We start from the raw sequence: 15371 nt of genomic DNA, 5'->3' as shown, positions 1-15371 counted from the left end.
ACCCAAAGGTTTTGTCATCACTTTTTTTTGCTATCAAAAAGTTTACATTAAATTATTTTTCTTATCATTAAATTTTGTTTGCCCAATCAATTTTATCCAATAGTACAATATTTTTGTCAACATTTTTTTGTTTTTCTTTCTTCGTTCTTCACCCAGACCATATACTTTTGAATAATGGTTTTTACTATATACTAAGGATGACCTGCCATATATATTAGGGTCAATCACGTCATACTGTCATTCTCGTCCTAATTGATTAGGGCCAATCTTTTTGAATAAGACACAATCGTCCCAACTGGTTAGAGTCAATCTCGTTTAACTTCTTGCCATACTCGTCCTAACTGATTAGTGTCAGTCACGTCATACTCGGCCCAACGAGTTAGGGTGCTCTGGAATTTTTTTAGGGTTCGACTCCATGACCATATACTTTTGTATAATGGGTTTTTACTATATATATACTAAGGATGACCTGTCAAACTGATTAGGATCAGTCACGTAATACTGGCATTCTCGTCCTAACTGGTTAGGACCAGTCACGTCATACTCGGCCCAACGAGTTAGGGTGCTCTGGATTTTTAAGGGTTCTACTCCATGACCATATAATTTTGTATAATGGGTTTTAACTATATACTAATGATGACATGCTATACTGATTAGGGTCAGTCACGTAGTACTGTCATTCTCGTCCCAACTTGTTAGGGTCAGTCACGTAATATTGACATTCTCGTCCTAACTGGTTAGGGTCAATCACGTCATACTGTCATACTCGGCCCAACGAGTTAGGGTGCTCTGGATTTTTTAGGATTCGACTCACTGACCATATACTTTTTGTATAATGGGTTTTTACTATATACTAATGATGACATGCTATACTGATTAGGGTCAGTCACATAGTACTGCCATTCTCGTCCTAACTAGTTAGGGCCAGTCACGTAACACTGTCATTCTCGTCCTAGCTGATTAGGGTCCGTCACGTCATACTGTCATACTCGGCCCAACGAGTTAGGGTGCTCTGGATTTTTTTAGTGTTCGACTCCATAACCATATACTTTTTGGAAAGGATCAAATATCTTATTCATGTATTTTTTCGTAGTTTCTTTTTTAATGATCTTTTTATATGTGTTAAAAAAATTGAAACGAAACTTACTTTTACCCCCCCCCCCCACCCGAAAATACACCATCATCCCCATGATCCCGAAATGTTTAGCTTCTCAAAAGAAAATCTGGAAGCAAGAAAGAGAATAAAAACGGCGCACTGAAAATTCCACTGTAATGAATTCCTTAATTGTAAATTTCAAACTTCCTTTTATTTTTTACTCCCCCCACCCGATATCACACCATGTTATCCCACATCCCGAAAAAAAAATGCTTCCTCAAAAGGAAATGATTGACAGCCGATCCAGTAGTTAAGACAAGTCACGGAAAGAGAAATGATGGACGGAGGAGTGGGGCGTGATGGCTGGAATATGTTTCCAGAAAAGACAAAGAAAGAAAATTGATTTCTCACCTAAAATGGAAAGGTAGGTTGGTCGGAGAATCGACCGCACGGTGGGATCCAAGCGGGCGACCGCAAACTAGGCAGCCCCGTTGGCATCTCGTTCCAGTTTCCTCCAGATCACGGTGTGTTAAGCTTGATACTTTCGGCAATCGAGAGATTTTAAGGCAGGTCAATGAGTTTCTTCAGATTATTTGGTAATTAGAGGGGACAGTAGAAAATTTTGCTGTGAGAATTCCACACAAATGTACTACCATTGCTAGCAAACAAATCATCCATCCTATGTACATAAGCCATACAGGCTAACGTAATGCCAGAAAAGAGCATAACACTACATGACTTATGTAACTATGAATATATCAAATCAATTTCAGATTAATTCATAGATTCTAAATCAAGACTGATTCACAAATTCGGTACATAAAATGAGTCATCATGTCCTGTGCCCCAATTTCAATTCCTTGCCAGCTTTGAAATTTGGTATGATAACTTTCATTCCATCTTTTAGTACCTTCAGACAATCTATTAGGAATCTAAGAATGGAGTCACATAAGATTTAACAATTGCTGGACACATCATTCATATCAGAAATGTGCTCGCCATCCAAGGTACAGATTTACTAGACACAATAGCAGCACAGCAATTGCCAAGAAAGGAGGAAAGAGAGCTCTGATGTTAGTGATGCCGAAACCTTGGAAACCATCATACAGAAAAATTAGATAACAATCTCAATATTACTGGAGTTAACAAAAAAATATATTACTGGCAACACCGAGCTCCAAACACCTATGGCTCAACAGTCGTCACTTGCTGCCATTCACCATCAACAGCTTCCTTCCACAAGGTCACATTGTTATTGCCATCAGAAGCAGCCAAAATATTCCCGGTAAGCGACCACGACAGCCTCCACACAGGGGTTTTGAAGTCATGCAAAATCCTGCCTACCCATTGCTCCCCTTCCTTCGCCTCGGTCCAGATCACAACAGTTCCATCCTGAGACGCGCTGGCAATGGTAGACTTCGGTAAGCCAAGGTTTGGAGCCCAGGCCACGTCCCTCACCCAGTCCTTGTGCATCTGCAGGGCAGGGAAACAATCCATCCTCCAATTTCCATTTTGCAGCTTCCAGACTTTGACTGTGTTATCGCAGCCACCAGATGCAAGCTTCTGAACATACTCAAACTGGCCAGAAGCTCCAGCAGTGATCAGAGCACCAGGAGCCATTGCTGGGGCCCAAGAAACTGAAGTTACGCCAACTGGATGCGCCTGATCAATGCGCGTGGTGTCCCAAACTCCATCAGCACGAGCTGTGAATACTGAAATGTTCCCGTCGGATGAGCCGCAAGCCAAGCAGAGCCCAAGCTCATGAGGTGCCCACGCAATGGAGTTGACAGAGGACTTGTGCTCAGTGAAAGTATGCGCCTGAATCCATTCATCAGGTTTGGCCCCTTCCTTCCATATGATCACACGGCCGTCGTAGCCACAGGAGGCCAGCAATGAGCCAAACTTGGGGTGAGCCCACGCGACTTGCCAGACCGGCCCCTGGTGCCCAGTCAGGGTGGCCAGCTGCTGGTGCGAGGTGCCACTGAGGCCGACGATCTTTATGGTGTTGTCCGAGGAGGCTGTCGCAATGCGCTTACCGTAGTAATCCATGGCGACATCGTGCACCACGTCCTGGTGCCCAGTTTCGATCTTGTGGGGAGGCATCTTCCAAATGGGCTGAAACCAAGCAACGCCCAAATCCCTCTTCTGTGTTGTGTCGACTGCAGGCTCTTGCCTGATTGAAACAAACCACAACACATTATAAACTTTTTCGTCCATGCCTTCTTAAAAAATACTAGAAAGGAGTAGAGAGCAAATATGACTGGATTCCATCGCTAAACAAAAACTGAAAAAAAAATCACAAAATAGTATCCTAATACAATAACACCGATAATAAAAACTATTTAGCTCCAACAGTGGTGCGGGATAACAACGATGGTTTGTGCAAACCGTAAACGAGGGAACTTTTTAGATCACGCTATAGACAATCGAACAAGTGGAAAAATCGGATGGTGCTGAATATCAGATCTGAACATCCGCAACTGATAGGTCTCTTATCTTGTATTCTTGTTCTAGAAATTCCCAGAAAGGAACAAAACCAGATCTCGTATGGCAGGGGGCGGACCCAGTATAGGACATGAGTGTACACATGTACACCCAATAATTTTTGCAAAAAAAATCGAAGTTAGTAGGTAAAATTCATGGTCAGATCCGAATTCAAGTAGCACACGTTAGGGGGTTTGGGTGTTCGATTTCGCACAGAAGGAAAGGAAGGGAAGCGAAAGGGCGGACATACCTCGTCGGCCGGCGAAGGGCGGCGCCACTCCCCTGTCGTCGTCGCTTGGTAAGAAGGCGGCCGAGGGAGCGAGCGAGCGAGAAAGGGAAGAAGAGAGAGGGGCACTTGCGTAGGGGCGGCGCTCCGCCGCGCGTCGGGAGGCCCACGAGAAGCCCACAAACGCAGCGGGAGGGGCAGGTGCGCTTCGCTTTTTTTTTTTAAATTCTGCTCGTTATTTTGCTAAAGATATTGTGACTAGCATATTTAAAATATTAAATTAATGTAATTAACGTTCTAGAATATAATATTGAGTATCAATAAAAGTAATTTAAAATTTTGAATTAAGTAGTTCAGTATTTTATGTAAATGTTAAAGCATAATATGAAAAATGTTGAAAATTAATACTCAAAATAATAAAATAGTACCGTACGAACTGTGAATATTGTTTTTTCATAAATATAAAAAGTAATTAAAATTTAACATGATGGAAATTATTTTTTATATTTATTCTCAACAAGATGGTGGTTAGAATAGAATCGGAAACACATTTACTATTTGAAAGAAAATTGTATTTTAAGATCACAAAAGTCAATTTAAACCACCTATTGCATTGCTAATCTCATCAGAAAAGGTCCAGTTTGTCCCAATGGCGAGAAAGGACAGCCTAGCTTAGTTTCTTTCTTTTCATTCCAGCTTTCTTTAGGACACATTTCTTTTTAATACTTTCAATAGTTCATTATTTCATAAATATGTACCATTTAAAAAATAAGTGCTTAATTCAAAACTTTGTGGAGGATATTTCAATAACTTTAACATATGTTCAACATTTAATGCATGTTGAAATTGTAATAGCGAAATGCTGATATCATAAATCCCAAATATTGGAATGATACAATAAAAAGTTGATTAACCTAGCATCTACCAAGTATCAATATTTATAAAAGTTGGATCTACAGTTTAAAGCACATGGTCCAACATTCTACCAGAAGTGCATCTGTAAATGGTAATATATTGCTGATGCATGATAATATTACATTATCATCCCTTGTGGCTTGGTACATCTGCGCGTAAGCCGCATTTACGTGCATGACAAGACGTGTTGTCTTACACAGAGCTAGTATAAATCATCAGCACGAAGATACGGAATAATACTGCCTTGTTCATTGTATAATGTCTCCTAAGATATACTATTGACATTTTTTCGGTAAATTGTTAAGGCTCAATTTATTTTATTATCATAGCGAGGCGATTGCCGCAACATCTTCTTTTAACCTATATCTGCGTATTTACGTGTACTGAACACAATTTTAGTTTCAAAACCACCTAGAGGCTATCAACTTTATTTAACCAGTTGAGTAGTCGACAGCAGGTTCTTGTTCTTTGCAAAAACAAAAACAAAAACAAAAAACAAAAAAAAATCCCGCTCCACTTCCTGCTAGCCCAAAAGCCTTCTTACAAACTGGGCTTTTGAGCCCAAGTAAATAATCCAGATAGCAGGGCCAGCCCACATGGTTGGAAGCTTCGTTTGCAACCTGCATCGAGCGAGACATCGAGTGCAATCTCTTCAAACTTTTTCCTCTTCTGCTGAAGAAAAGCAGCAGCGGAATTCTGGTTTCAGGTCCGCACCTTTTCTTACCTTGGGGGCGGGCACTAGAGTACAGTTTTGAGTTCAAGAGTGGCTGGTGCGGGCGCAGACAGCGTCCCATCCTGCACGTTTCCAGAACAGAATCAGCATACGATGGTTTCGCCCAAAACAAAAGTATACGGTGGTACTGTCGTGTCGTGTAGTGGGCGTCGTGCCTCCAGCCTCCGCTGACCTAACTTCCTTCCTTAGCCAATTGACGATTCCACATCTTTGCAAAAAGGGGTACACACTCTGTAGCCGGTCCTTCCGCGCACGCACGCCCCATATACACTTGCCAAACGCAAGAGCGCCGATGGAGACGGCGAGCTTGGCGCTAGGCGGGCAGGCGTGCAGGGGTCGTCTCGTCCAAACCGGCAACGGCCTGCACGGGGCACATGCACGCACCCGCGCGCGCGGCTTTCCCGCGGATTTCCTCGGCCGGCACGCGACAAGCCCCCTCCCAAGATCTCTCTATCGGCCACCTCCCCGGGCGGGCGGCCGGCGGCGGGTCCGACGAACGTGGCCGCGATCGCGCGTGGAATCCGCAGGTGGAGTAGCAGCGCAAGTGGCTCGTGATCCCGCCGTGAACGCGGCCTGCGCCCCGGCCTCGGCGGTCGCCACGCCAGTTGGCTCCGTCCCCTCCCCGTCCGTCTCCACGTGGAGTATCGGAGGAGAGTAGGAGACGTAGCCGGGCGTGGAGGCGAGACGTCTACGCCTCAACTGTGGTGGCAAGTACAAGTAGCCGGCCGGGGGGGGTGGCGACGACCGCTACCGTTCTTATCCGCTGACGTTAGAGTTGCCGTCCAGGTTCGGCGAGATGGAATCGTATGGTTTCTGTAGAATCCGGGTGGAGATCTGATCTGATCGTGCTTCCAGAACGAGCTGCCACACACAGAGTCCGCTGCCGGTAGAAATTCGGCAGAGCCGTGAGCGACGGCGCCACCCAAAAGGCCAAAACCGTCGCCCGTTCAGTTCAACGCCGGGTGCCGCTGCCGCCACCAACTGCTTGCTTGTGGCGGACGGAGACAAACGCCCCCGGCCCCCGGCCGGCGAGCCGGCGACCCACCGAACCACCCACGCGTGCAACCGCGGTGGCTCCCACGGCGGGAGATTCAGGCGGTCAGGCCAGAACCAGTGAACCACCACAAGAGTCGAGGGGTGAAGGGAGATGAGGAGATCCCAGTCGCACTCGCACGGTCGCGCCGGGGGGGCCTTTCCTCGGTTCCTCCCGCGCCAGAAGATTCTTCAGAAACTCACACCTCACCTCACCGGAAGCAGAGATTATGGTCCACACACCGCGCGCCTGGACGCCGTGCGTGGAGACACACCACGAACCGGCGATACCTGACGTCACGGCTTCCCTCACTCGCACAAGCCGCCGCCCATTGGGCGTCGCATCACATCGCAGGGATCTGATCACCCAACAAGGACGGCTCAAGCCACGGCATTCTCTCCACAGATCTTGGGAGAAGCTGAAACGATCACCAAACAAGGACAGCTGAAGCCACGACATTGCCTCCACAGATCTTGTGAGAAGCTGAAACCAACTAAAACAGCTTTTACAAAGCGTTCTACCATTACAATTTTTACACACTGCAGACTCCGGGGTTCAGGCAGGGTGCAAATCCACCGCAGGCCAGCCACAAATTTCGGAACCCACACGGTCTGCAGGACCTACTACTAACTAGTCTATTACATAGTACAATGGTGAGTATATTTACAACGAATTTGAATGGTACAATGCTGAATTGGTGATGCAGCAACAGGTTACACATAGCATTGCTATTGTCAGCAGCGTCTCGAGCCCCCGCCCCGGGTCGCGAGGGCGAAGCCGCCGCGGTCGTACATGCGCTGGATCTCTTCCCGGTACCCGCTGAGGGACTTGTGAGGCAGCGCCGGAGTCGGCTCCACCACGTCCCCCATGCTCAACTTCCGGTTCGGGTCGCTTATGGGCTCATGGTTCACCCTCGGCCGCAGGTCTTCCTTCATGGGAATGCTGTAGGGGCTCCACCTTGGGCTGTTGGCGCCGACGCGGTCCATAAGATCCATCACCGTTGAGTTCGCCGGGAATTCTTGGACAGACATCTGAAATTGAAAGCGCAAAGTTTGTCAGATAACTGGTCCAAACATAAACATTTGCGATGAAGCATGTATGGAATAAACCAGAGACTAGGCTGACCTTGTCGTGCTCCAGCAGGATGACAAATATCGGTCCGTCATGGTTGCATTGGCGGGTATAAGAGAAAGCACAGTCCTCCGAATGCAATGGAAATGGGCAAGGTGGCCTCACAGTATCACTATTGCCAAGTGACATAGTCCGTTCCTTGTTCATCGCTTCACATTGCCACGTGAGAACCCATCTTGCCCATTCCACCATTTGCAGCACAAAGGAATGCCTGCAGGTGCCTTCCTTGTACCTCCAATGTGCGGCGAATCCATACTCAGCCTGCAGATGCATCTCCTTTGTGCGAAATTGGACTTCGAATGGGTGAATGCCATCACTCATGACAACAGTGTGCAATGATCGATACCTATAGCAAGCAAAAATCAGTGCGTTGCTCTTTCAAGCAAAACTCAAATGAACATACTGAATTTTTGTCTTTGCATACCCATTTAATTTTGGACGTGATATGTAGTCCTTGAATCTCCCAGGAACTTGATGCCACAATTTATGAACAACAGTAAGTGCGCGATAGCAATCTTCTTCCTTGTCAACCACGAGGCGCAGGCCATGGATATCGTGTATCTCCTCCATTGTCAAGTTCTTCCTGATGATTTAACCAAATTCAGTTAGCAAATGTGCAGAAAAAATATGTTTCATTATCAATCAGTTAAAATTATATGTAACGGAGAAAAATATGCATTTGACATACTTTTGCATCTTTGAATGAATACTGCATAGGCTCTTGTGCCTCCCAGAAAGATTGTGATATGATATGCCAGCATCACTCAGACCTTTATCTAGTTTATCCACAGCAGATGTAATTAGTTCTTCATTGAAGGACTCTGTAAGTTTGGATGACAACTCCTTATGATCTTCTGGATTCAAATACTTGAAACAAAGATTTTCCAGCTGGTCCTTCCAGCTAGCAATCCCTAATCGATTAGCCAAAGGCACAAAAATCTCCTTGGTCTCTTTAGCAAATCTTTGTTGTTTGGTCAATGGCAAAGCTTCTAAGGTCTCCATGTTATGCAAGCGATCTGCAAGCTTTATTAGGACAGCTCGTGCATCTGCCATTGCAAGAAGCATTGTATGCAAGCGGTCTGCCTCAACAATTCTGCTTGCTGTGTTGTTATCCCGAGCAAGTTTGCTCAGATGGCTCAACTTGGAAACCTGAACAGATCACAAAAACCATTAGGACAATGGAGCTAGCAAGAGAATGGAACAGCAACTTTAAAATCATACTAATGCTTAGCGCCAGATAAAAGTGAACATCTCAAATAAACATGTCAACAAAAGAGTGCAGGCAACTCAGCAAAAACTGATAAATATATGGAAAGTTGTGATTGTGGAAAGAAATAAAGAACTATTAAGAAAGGAACTAAACAATGTGCTATAGTAGTTAGCTAAATAATTCACATCATATCACCAAAAAAGTCACACATTGGGTTGATCCAAATGGATAATTTTTCATTAAGTGCTTATAAGATAATAAAGTTAAATGAACTCGGCACATGATCATTGATTTATATATAGGGAGTAGATCATCATAATTGAGATCAAGTAATTGCAACTGATTCAGCCAACAACATGATTACACAGATATGCCACTAAAACAAATGATCAAGATCCAAGGAAGAAGGGACACGTACCCCTTCCACGAGATCGGCAACCCCAGCGCCAAACATGTGGAAGATGTGATCATAGTCAATGAATGAATCATCAATGGTGTCGTGCAGAAGCCCAGCTGATACAACCGTTGCGTTTGCGCCAATCTTGGCCAGTAACACTGCTGTCTCCACACAATGTTGCAAGTATGGATCACCACTCGCCCGCGTCTAATGACAGAACAAAAGCAGAAACAAGATTCAGTAACTAACGCACATAATTATTCAGGAACGGACAATTTCCAGCTAGAGGATGGAATTTTTGGTCTGACCTGGCCTCGGTGAGCCTTCTCCGCCTCCAAGAAGGCCTTAACGACGAGCTCCTCGTGGAAGATGCGGTGGCGATCCTGGGCATTGGCGAGCAGCTCTCGGGCGTACGGCTCGCAGGCTGGGCTTGCCTCAGCGAGGTTCTCATCGAGCTCGAACGCGAGCTCGCCGGCCCCGACCTCCGTCCGAGGGCTGGTGGCCGGCGCGTAGTCAACGCAGGAGCCGAGCGCGTTGCGCACGAAGCCAGCGAAGAGGCGGTCGCGGTCGCGGCCAGCGAGCCAAGAAGCCGGTGGGCTCCGGGACGACGACGACGAGGATGGGCCCTGGAACACCGATACGGGGCTGTGGTGATGGTGGTGGTGGTGGTGGTGCAGGTCCCGCCACTTGAGCGGTGAGGACGAGTGGGAGTAGGAGCAGCTGCCCCCGCCGCCGACGCTCAGGTCGTCGGATCTGTCGTGCCACAGCACGCCGAGCTCGTCGTGAGCCGGAGCGCGGGGCGGCGCAGCAGCCGCGGTGGGCGACGAGAAGAGGCAAGAGAGGCCGCCGCCGCCGGCAGGCAAGCGGTGGGATGCGGCCGGCGGTGGCGGCGCAGCGGTGATGCACGGCGACGAACCACGGGAGCTCGGGTCGAAATCGGAAGAGTAGACCGCACCCGGTGGACTGGTGTACAGGGAAATCGCGGACAGCGACATGGCCGCCGGAATCCGGTTTGCCTCCGACGAACTCGAAGCGCGCGAAGCGCGCGAACTCACAACTCCTTGTAGCTACGACAGATTGTCCAACGATTCGGAGTGGCAATTCCGAGCTGGAACCAGACTGGATTGGGGGTCGAAGGCGTGGCGGAGAACAGAATCCGAATCCGATGCCAAGATTTTGATCTCCGCGAGATGAAGTCGACGAATTTGGTGTTCTACTTGCTGCTACAACAAAAAATCGAAAAAAAAAGAACTGAACTATTCGAAGGTGGAAATCGGCTGAGATTGGGGGCAAATCGAAGTTGCAGAATACGAATTCGACGCCGGCAAATGAGCTCGGCGCGATCAAGCGGGTGAATTTGGGGGCACGCGCTCGCGGGAAGAGTGAGGAGAAAGCCAAGGAATGGGGAAATCTCTTCTCCTCGCGTATTAAATTGGGTTTGTGTTGCGTCGCTTCTGCGTTTGCGTGAAGGGAAAGAATCTTGAGGCCCTTGCAAATTATAGGAAGGCGGCTGTCTTTGAAATGCCGTAACTACCCCTCCCTGTGGAATCTTCTATCGTGTTGCCGGAATTTCGGCGTTTACTCCCTTTATTTTCTTCCTCTCGACCTGAGTGAACAAGATTCTAGACTTCTCGTAGTTGTTTTCCCTCAACTTTCCGAGATTTCAAAATTTGAAACATAAATAGTATAAATTCAAGCCCGCTAAAGTTGACATTGCAATATAAATTTAGCCCAGCAAACTTATTATAAACTCAATTACTCAATGGTATTCTGGTAACCTCAATAAGGCCAGCAAGTGAGTTCGAGTTCAAGAAAACTGATTGAGCTGGGAGAGATTTGATGCAGTCTCGGCCTCATCTTTATTGCTCACTTGAAGATGACAACAGCCAGGATCCTGCCACCAACTACAGAAGATGAACAAGATGACGGCGACGTTCGCCAAAAAAAAAAAAAAAAGATGACGGCAAGCTGAACTGATGAAGGAGCGCGGTCACCAAAGCCAAAGCGCCGGGGGCCTGAAGTTGTTTTTTGATTTGCCCTGTTGTCTTGAACTCATTAGAGTAAAACTTGGTCCGTAAAATATTTGGAGGGTCCTGCGATAATGTGAACTGTGAACTGTGAACTGTGCGTGATCTAGCCTGAATCAGACTAGACCCCCCCCCCCCCCCCCTCTCCTTCTTTCTCAATAATGTGAACTGTGCAGAATTTCCGTTGAATGCAAAAATTCTTTATTGCTCACTAACAAAATCAGTTCGCGTACTGTACAATTCATCGCAAATTAACACCCAACTCAATGCAACTCAATGTTTGCCACCTAATATTTATCTGACTTTTGCCGCCTACTTTCTCCGTCCCAAAAAAATAAGTCATCCTAGAAATTTTAAGATAGATTAACAAGAATATAAAATAACCATGTTTGCCTCTATTTATTTTTCTACTAATTGATTCTTACATGCACATGCACTTTCCAAATAATGTAGAATAACTTATATTTTGGACAAAATTTGAATCCTAGAATGACTTATTTTTTTAGGACGGAAGGAGTATGTACATACAGTGGTAAATTCAAGTGGTGGTAGTACTCTCTGTTTCGCAGGTCAATTAGCAATCATAAATCAAAGACTTTCTCCATCTTTATTTGTTTATAAATAAAAAACCCTTTTCATTTATAAGAGGATCTCCAAGAATCTTTCTAAATTTTACTTTCTAAATCATCACTTGGAGAGTTATCTACACAAAAACAATTTTCTATATATGTTCACTCTCCAATACCTTTTCTATATCTTGTTTACAATCTACAGAGCCATTTTCGCTATTTTATCTTTGGCTAGCGAGAAATTCGAAATAGGTGATGGCTATATTTGGATAACCACTTAGAGAAGTTCGTGAGGAGCATTTTTCTATCAAAATCTGTATTCCTAATAATTGGGATGGATACAGAGAGTCTTTTGAAGTTAATCTAAGTTCAATAATCTTCTCTCAAATTCTTCCCTACAGGTACCAGCTCTTGCTTTTAATGGCTGGTGACGGTGAGTGAGTACCACAAGCAGAGATTCAAGGGAACCCCCGTTTAGAGATTCGGCCAGGAGTGTAACACGCAGCGAAAGCTCCCTTCGGGGAAGCGGTGAGACTGTGATCTTTAGATAGGTTCAGGCCGCCCAGAGGTGTAACACCCTACGTCCTGTGAGCTTGTGTCTGATTTTTGACTTGTGTGCTTGGAGGATCCGATCCCCCTTGCGGTTCTGGGATGTTGCTATTTATAGAGTACAAACTATACTAGGAATATTCCTCTTCTGGTGTGAACGCCCCACGTCGAATGTGGGCGTCGTCCTCCAACTTGCCCTGCTCCTTGTCAGCCGAACGATCATTGGGTCGGGCCCACCGCGAGGTGTCTGCGATGCACCCCGAAGCGTCACGGGGGTGTTCCGAGTGGTCTTCTTCTGTCCTAGAGGGCGCCCGCGCCTCGCGCCAGGGTGACCTCGGTCAATCCCGGGTAGGCAGCCGGGGTCAGGAAGGGAGTTACCATGACAGGACGTGCGGTAAATGGAGGCAGGCCCCAGCGACCGTCCATTTGCCCCTTGATGTGACGCGGCTCATAGATAAGCCTACCCAGCCGGCTCTCCGCCGCCTGGGCGCACGGCTCCTCCGTGATCATGGTGTTTTTACGGGGAAGCCGCGCCCTTCCTTGGTCCCTGCGCTGGCTCCGGCAGCGCGACGCAGTAATCTTCGGGATCACCCGCACGGTAAAGATTTTCTACTGGGCGGATGTCTTTGCCGAGAAGGAAAAGGACCTCTTCGGGCCTCCGTAAGCGGCCCGAGCCCAGTCCAACCTGGATGGGCGTGGGGTCCACTAACGGGACCCGCCTGGCCCGCTCAGACTCCTGTGGAAGCGGACGGGCGGTTTGTCGTCCTCCCGTACACTTATCCTGGAGAGTGGGGCCTCCGTCCCCACTATGCTAACAGCTAGTTTATCCCTTAATTTCATTTAGTTTAAACTGGATTTTTTTTAGGGTCGCCGTGGGGGAGGGGAGAATCCCCACCTGAATTTCATTAAAGGACCTTGGGTAGGTCAAAATATTACAAGATTTTCAGCAATAAAAAAGGTAGGAAAAATACACCCGGATACAACATCGGTGCCACATACACTTTCAGAAGATAGGGTACAAGCCGGAGAACGAGCGCCAATCGCTGACTAGAACCGCCATTGAACAACATGCTCGCCCAGAGAGCCATGGCTGTTGCACCTCCATACCATCCCTCGTAGCTACGCCGCTCCGCTGTCACCCTCCATCTGAGTGTCAGGCCAATGGAGTGGGGACTAAAAATGGTAGAAGGTGCGCAAACCAGGACTCACGGGACACGAAGATCCCCCTTGAAGCTGATGGTAACACCTTTCGTAGCACATTCGGGCTCCACCCACCGCCATCCAACGCCGTACAAGGGGAGGAAGCCTCGTAGAGGAATGACAGAAGAGATGGAAACACCACCCGGCATAAGATTTGATGACACCATCAACAAGAGAAGCGTCGACCGAGTAGAGGCGCCAAATTGAGGCACTCGCCAAGCCACGATGCAAGCCAACAACCTGTATCAGTAGTTCCAAAAGAATGTGCATAGAAGGAGAACAAGCAAAGCACTCGGTATCGCCAGGAGCATAGGGGCGATGTGAACGGCAGCATGAGGGGATCTTCCAAAGCGATGCCTTCACTAAGGGAACGACGTCGAACCGACGCCATCACCGCTAGATAGGAAGATCGGATTGGGTTTTCACCCGAAATCCCTCATAGTGGAACTTGGCATAGGGGATCTACGGCGTCGCCTCCAAGAAGGAATGTGAAGCCCGTGGACATCACCGCCGCCGGCACCGGCATTACACCGGACAAAGCTTTCACCCAACACCCATCAATCACCAAGATCACACTGACAACAACAAGATTTGACCTGTTGTTGCTGAGGAACCGCACGTGTGCTCGCGTTGCAGTGAGACTCACCGCAGAAGAGGGCATCGACGCGCCGGCTGCATGCAGCAGCCGCACAGCAGCGTCGTGCACCCCTCCGATCAAGCCGTCGCTGGCGGCACAGGCACCAGTTGCAACCCACCGGCAGCAGCCGTAGCCCATCCGCACCGGCACGTCACATGCCGCAAGGGGCGATGGAACCAGTCTGGCCGCCACCAGATCTGCCCGCCAGGGCCTCGGATCCGGCCATCCCGGCCGCCACCGCGGACACCCATCCACCGAGGCTCCCGCCCGGCAGAACGACGAAGGAGAGAGAGGGATCCGTGGGCTGCCGCCTTCCTTCCAACTATGGCAGATCAGGACCTCCCGCGCGGTCGCACGGAAGAGAGGGCCGCCACATAGGATGGCGATGGTGGCGGCCACCCCAACTGTCTCTCCCGTCGTAGATCTGACCAGCGTCGGACGCAGCACCACCAGGGAGCGCGAGATCCGACCCAGGAGGGGGAGGATCTGGGCGCTAGAGCCCCGAGGATGGCGGCCGCCCCGGGACGAGCGGAGCACAACTGTCGAAAGTGGAGGCCGGAGGGGGAGGTGGGAAAAATACGGGAGAGACCCCGCCGCCGCGGTCCTGGCACCGGCACGGGCTTCTGGTGAGTTGCTCCGGCGGCGGCGAGGGGGCCGGGGGGGGGGGTCCTCCCGCCTGTTATTTGGATGTGTTTAAACTGGATTGATGAGGATGCACACGTCTTCTTCAATCTTAGCTAATATATTTAAAACATCTTATATTCTATGATAGAGGGAGTATTCAACTTGACGCAATTTTTGTCTAGGTCAGGAAAGAAATGCTATTTGCAATAGTATTAAATTTGGTGGAGAAAAATAGAAAATCTTACCAGTGATGCAACTGCAAAGTAGGGGCTGTCGACTACAGTAGACGCCTAGTCGTGTAACGGCTTTCTACCGGAAAGAAATGGGCAGCGACATCCATGGTGGTGTTACTGCAACTTTACTTTACGGCTAAAGGCTTTGGACAAACCGAGACGCGTCTTTGTTAAAGCCCGTGTTTAGATGAAACACAAAAAAATTTTCGATGAAATCTTGCTAATTTGAAGTACTAGATGAAGTCTATTTACAAAACTTTTTGCACAGATGGATTGTATATCGCGAGACGAAACTAATGATGCTAAT

At 47.9% G+C, this 15371-nt stretch overlaps 2 protein-coding genes across 2 annotated transcripts; both read right to left on the bottom strand.

The window, feature by feature from the left end:
* Nucleotides 1-2050: 2050 nt before the first annotated feature.
* On the bottom strand, nucleotides 2051-3992 carry LOC120680181 (protein transport protein SEC13 homolog B-like). Its single transcript, XM_039961796.1, has 2 exons — nucleotides 3831-3992; nucleotides 2051-3269 (listed from the first exon to the last, which is right to left on the bottom strand). The coding sequence occupies exon 2, from the start codon at nucleotides 3197-3199 to the stop codon at nucleotides 2282-2284; it is 918 nt and encodes a 305-aa protein (XP_039817730.1). The 5' UTR covers nucleotides 3200-3269; nucleotides 3831-3992; the 3' UTR covers nucleotides 2051-2281.
* Nucleotides 3993-6938: 2946 nt separating this feature from the next.
* On the bottom strand, nucleotides 6939-10699 carry LOC120680170 (probable GTP diphosphokinase RSH3, chloroplastic). The gene is made up of 6 exons (XM_039961791.1): nucleotides 9534-10699; nucleotides 9247-9432; nucleotides 8307-8767; nucleotides 8043-8201; nucleotides 7613-7964; nucleotides 6939-7518 (listed from the first exon to the last, which is right to left on the bottom strand). The coding sequence occupies exons 1-6, from the start codon at nucleotides 10218-10220 to the stop codon at nucleotides 7222-7224; spliced, it is 2142 nt and encodes a 713-aa protein (XP_039817725.1). The 5' UTR covers nucleotides 10221-10699; the 3' UTR covers nucleotides 6939-7221.
* Nucleotides 10700-15371: the final 4672 nt, after the last annotated feature.

Source organism: Panicum virgatum, chromosome 2K (genome assembly GCF_016808335.1).
Source record: "Panicum virgatum strain AP13 chromosome 2K, P.virgatum_v5, whole genome shotgun sequence".
NCBI lineage: Eukaryota > Viridiplantae > Streptophyta > Magnoliopsida > Poales > Poaceae > Panicum > Panicum virgatum.
This window is presented reverse-complemented; position numbering and strand designations above follow the sequence as displayed.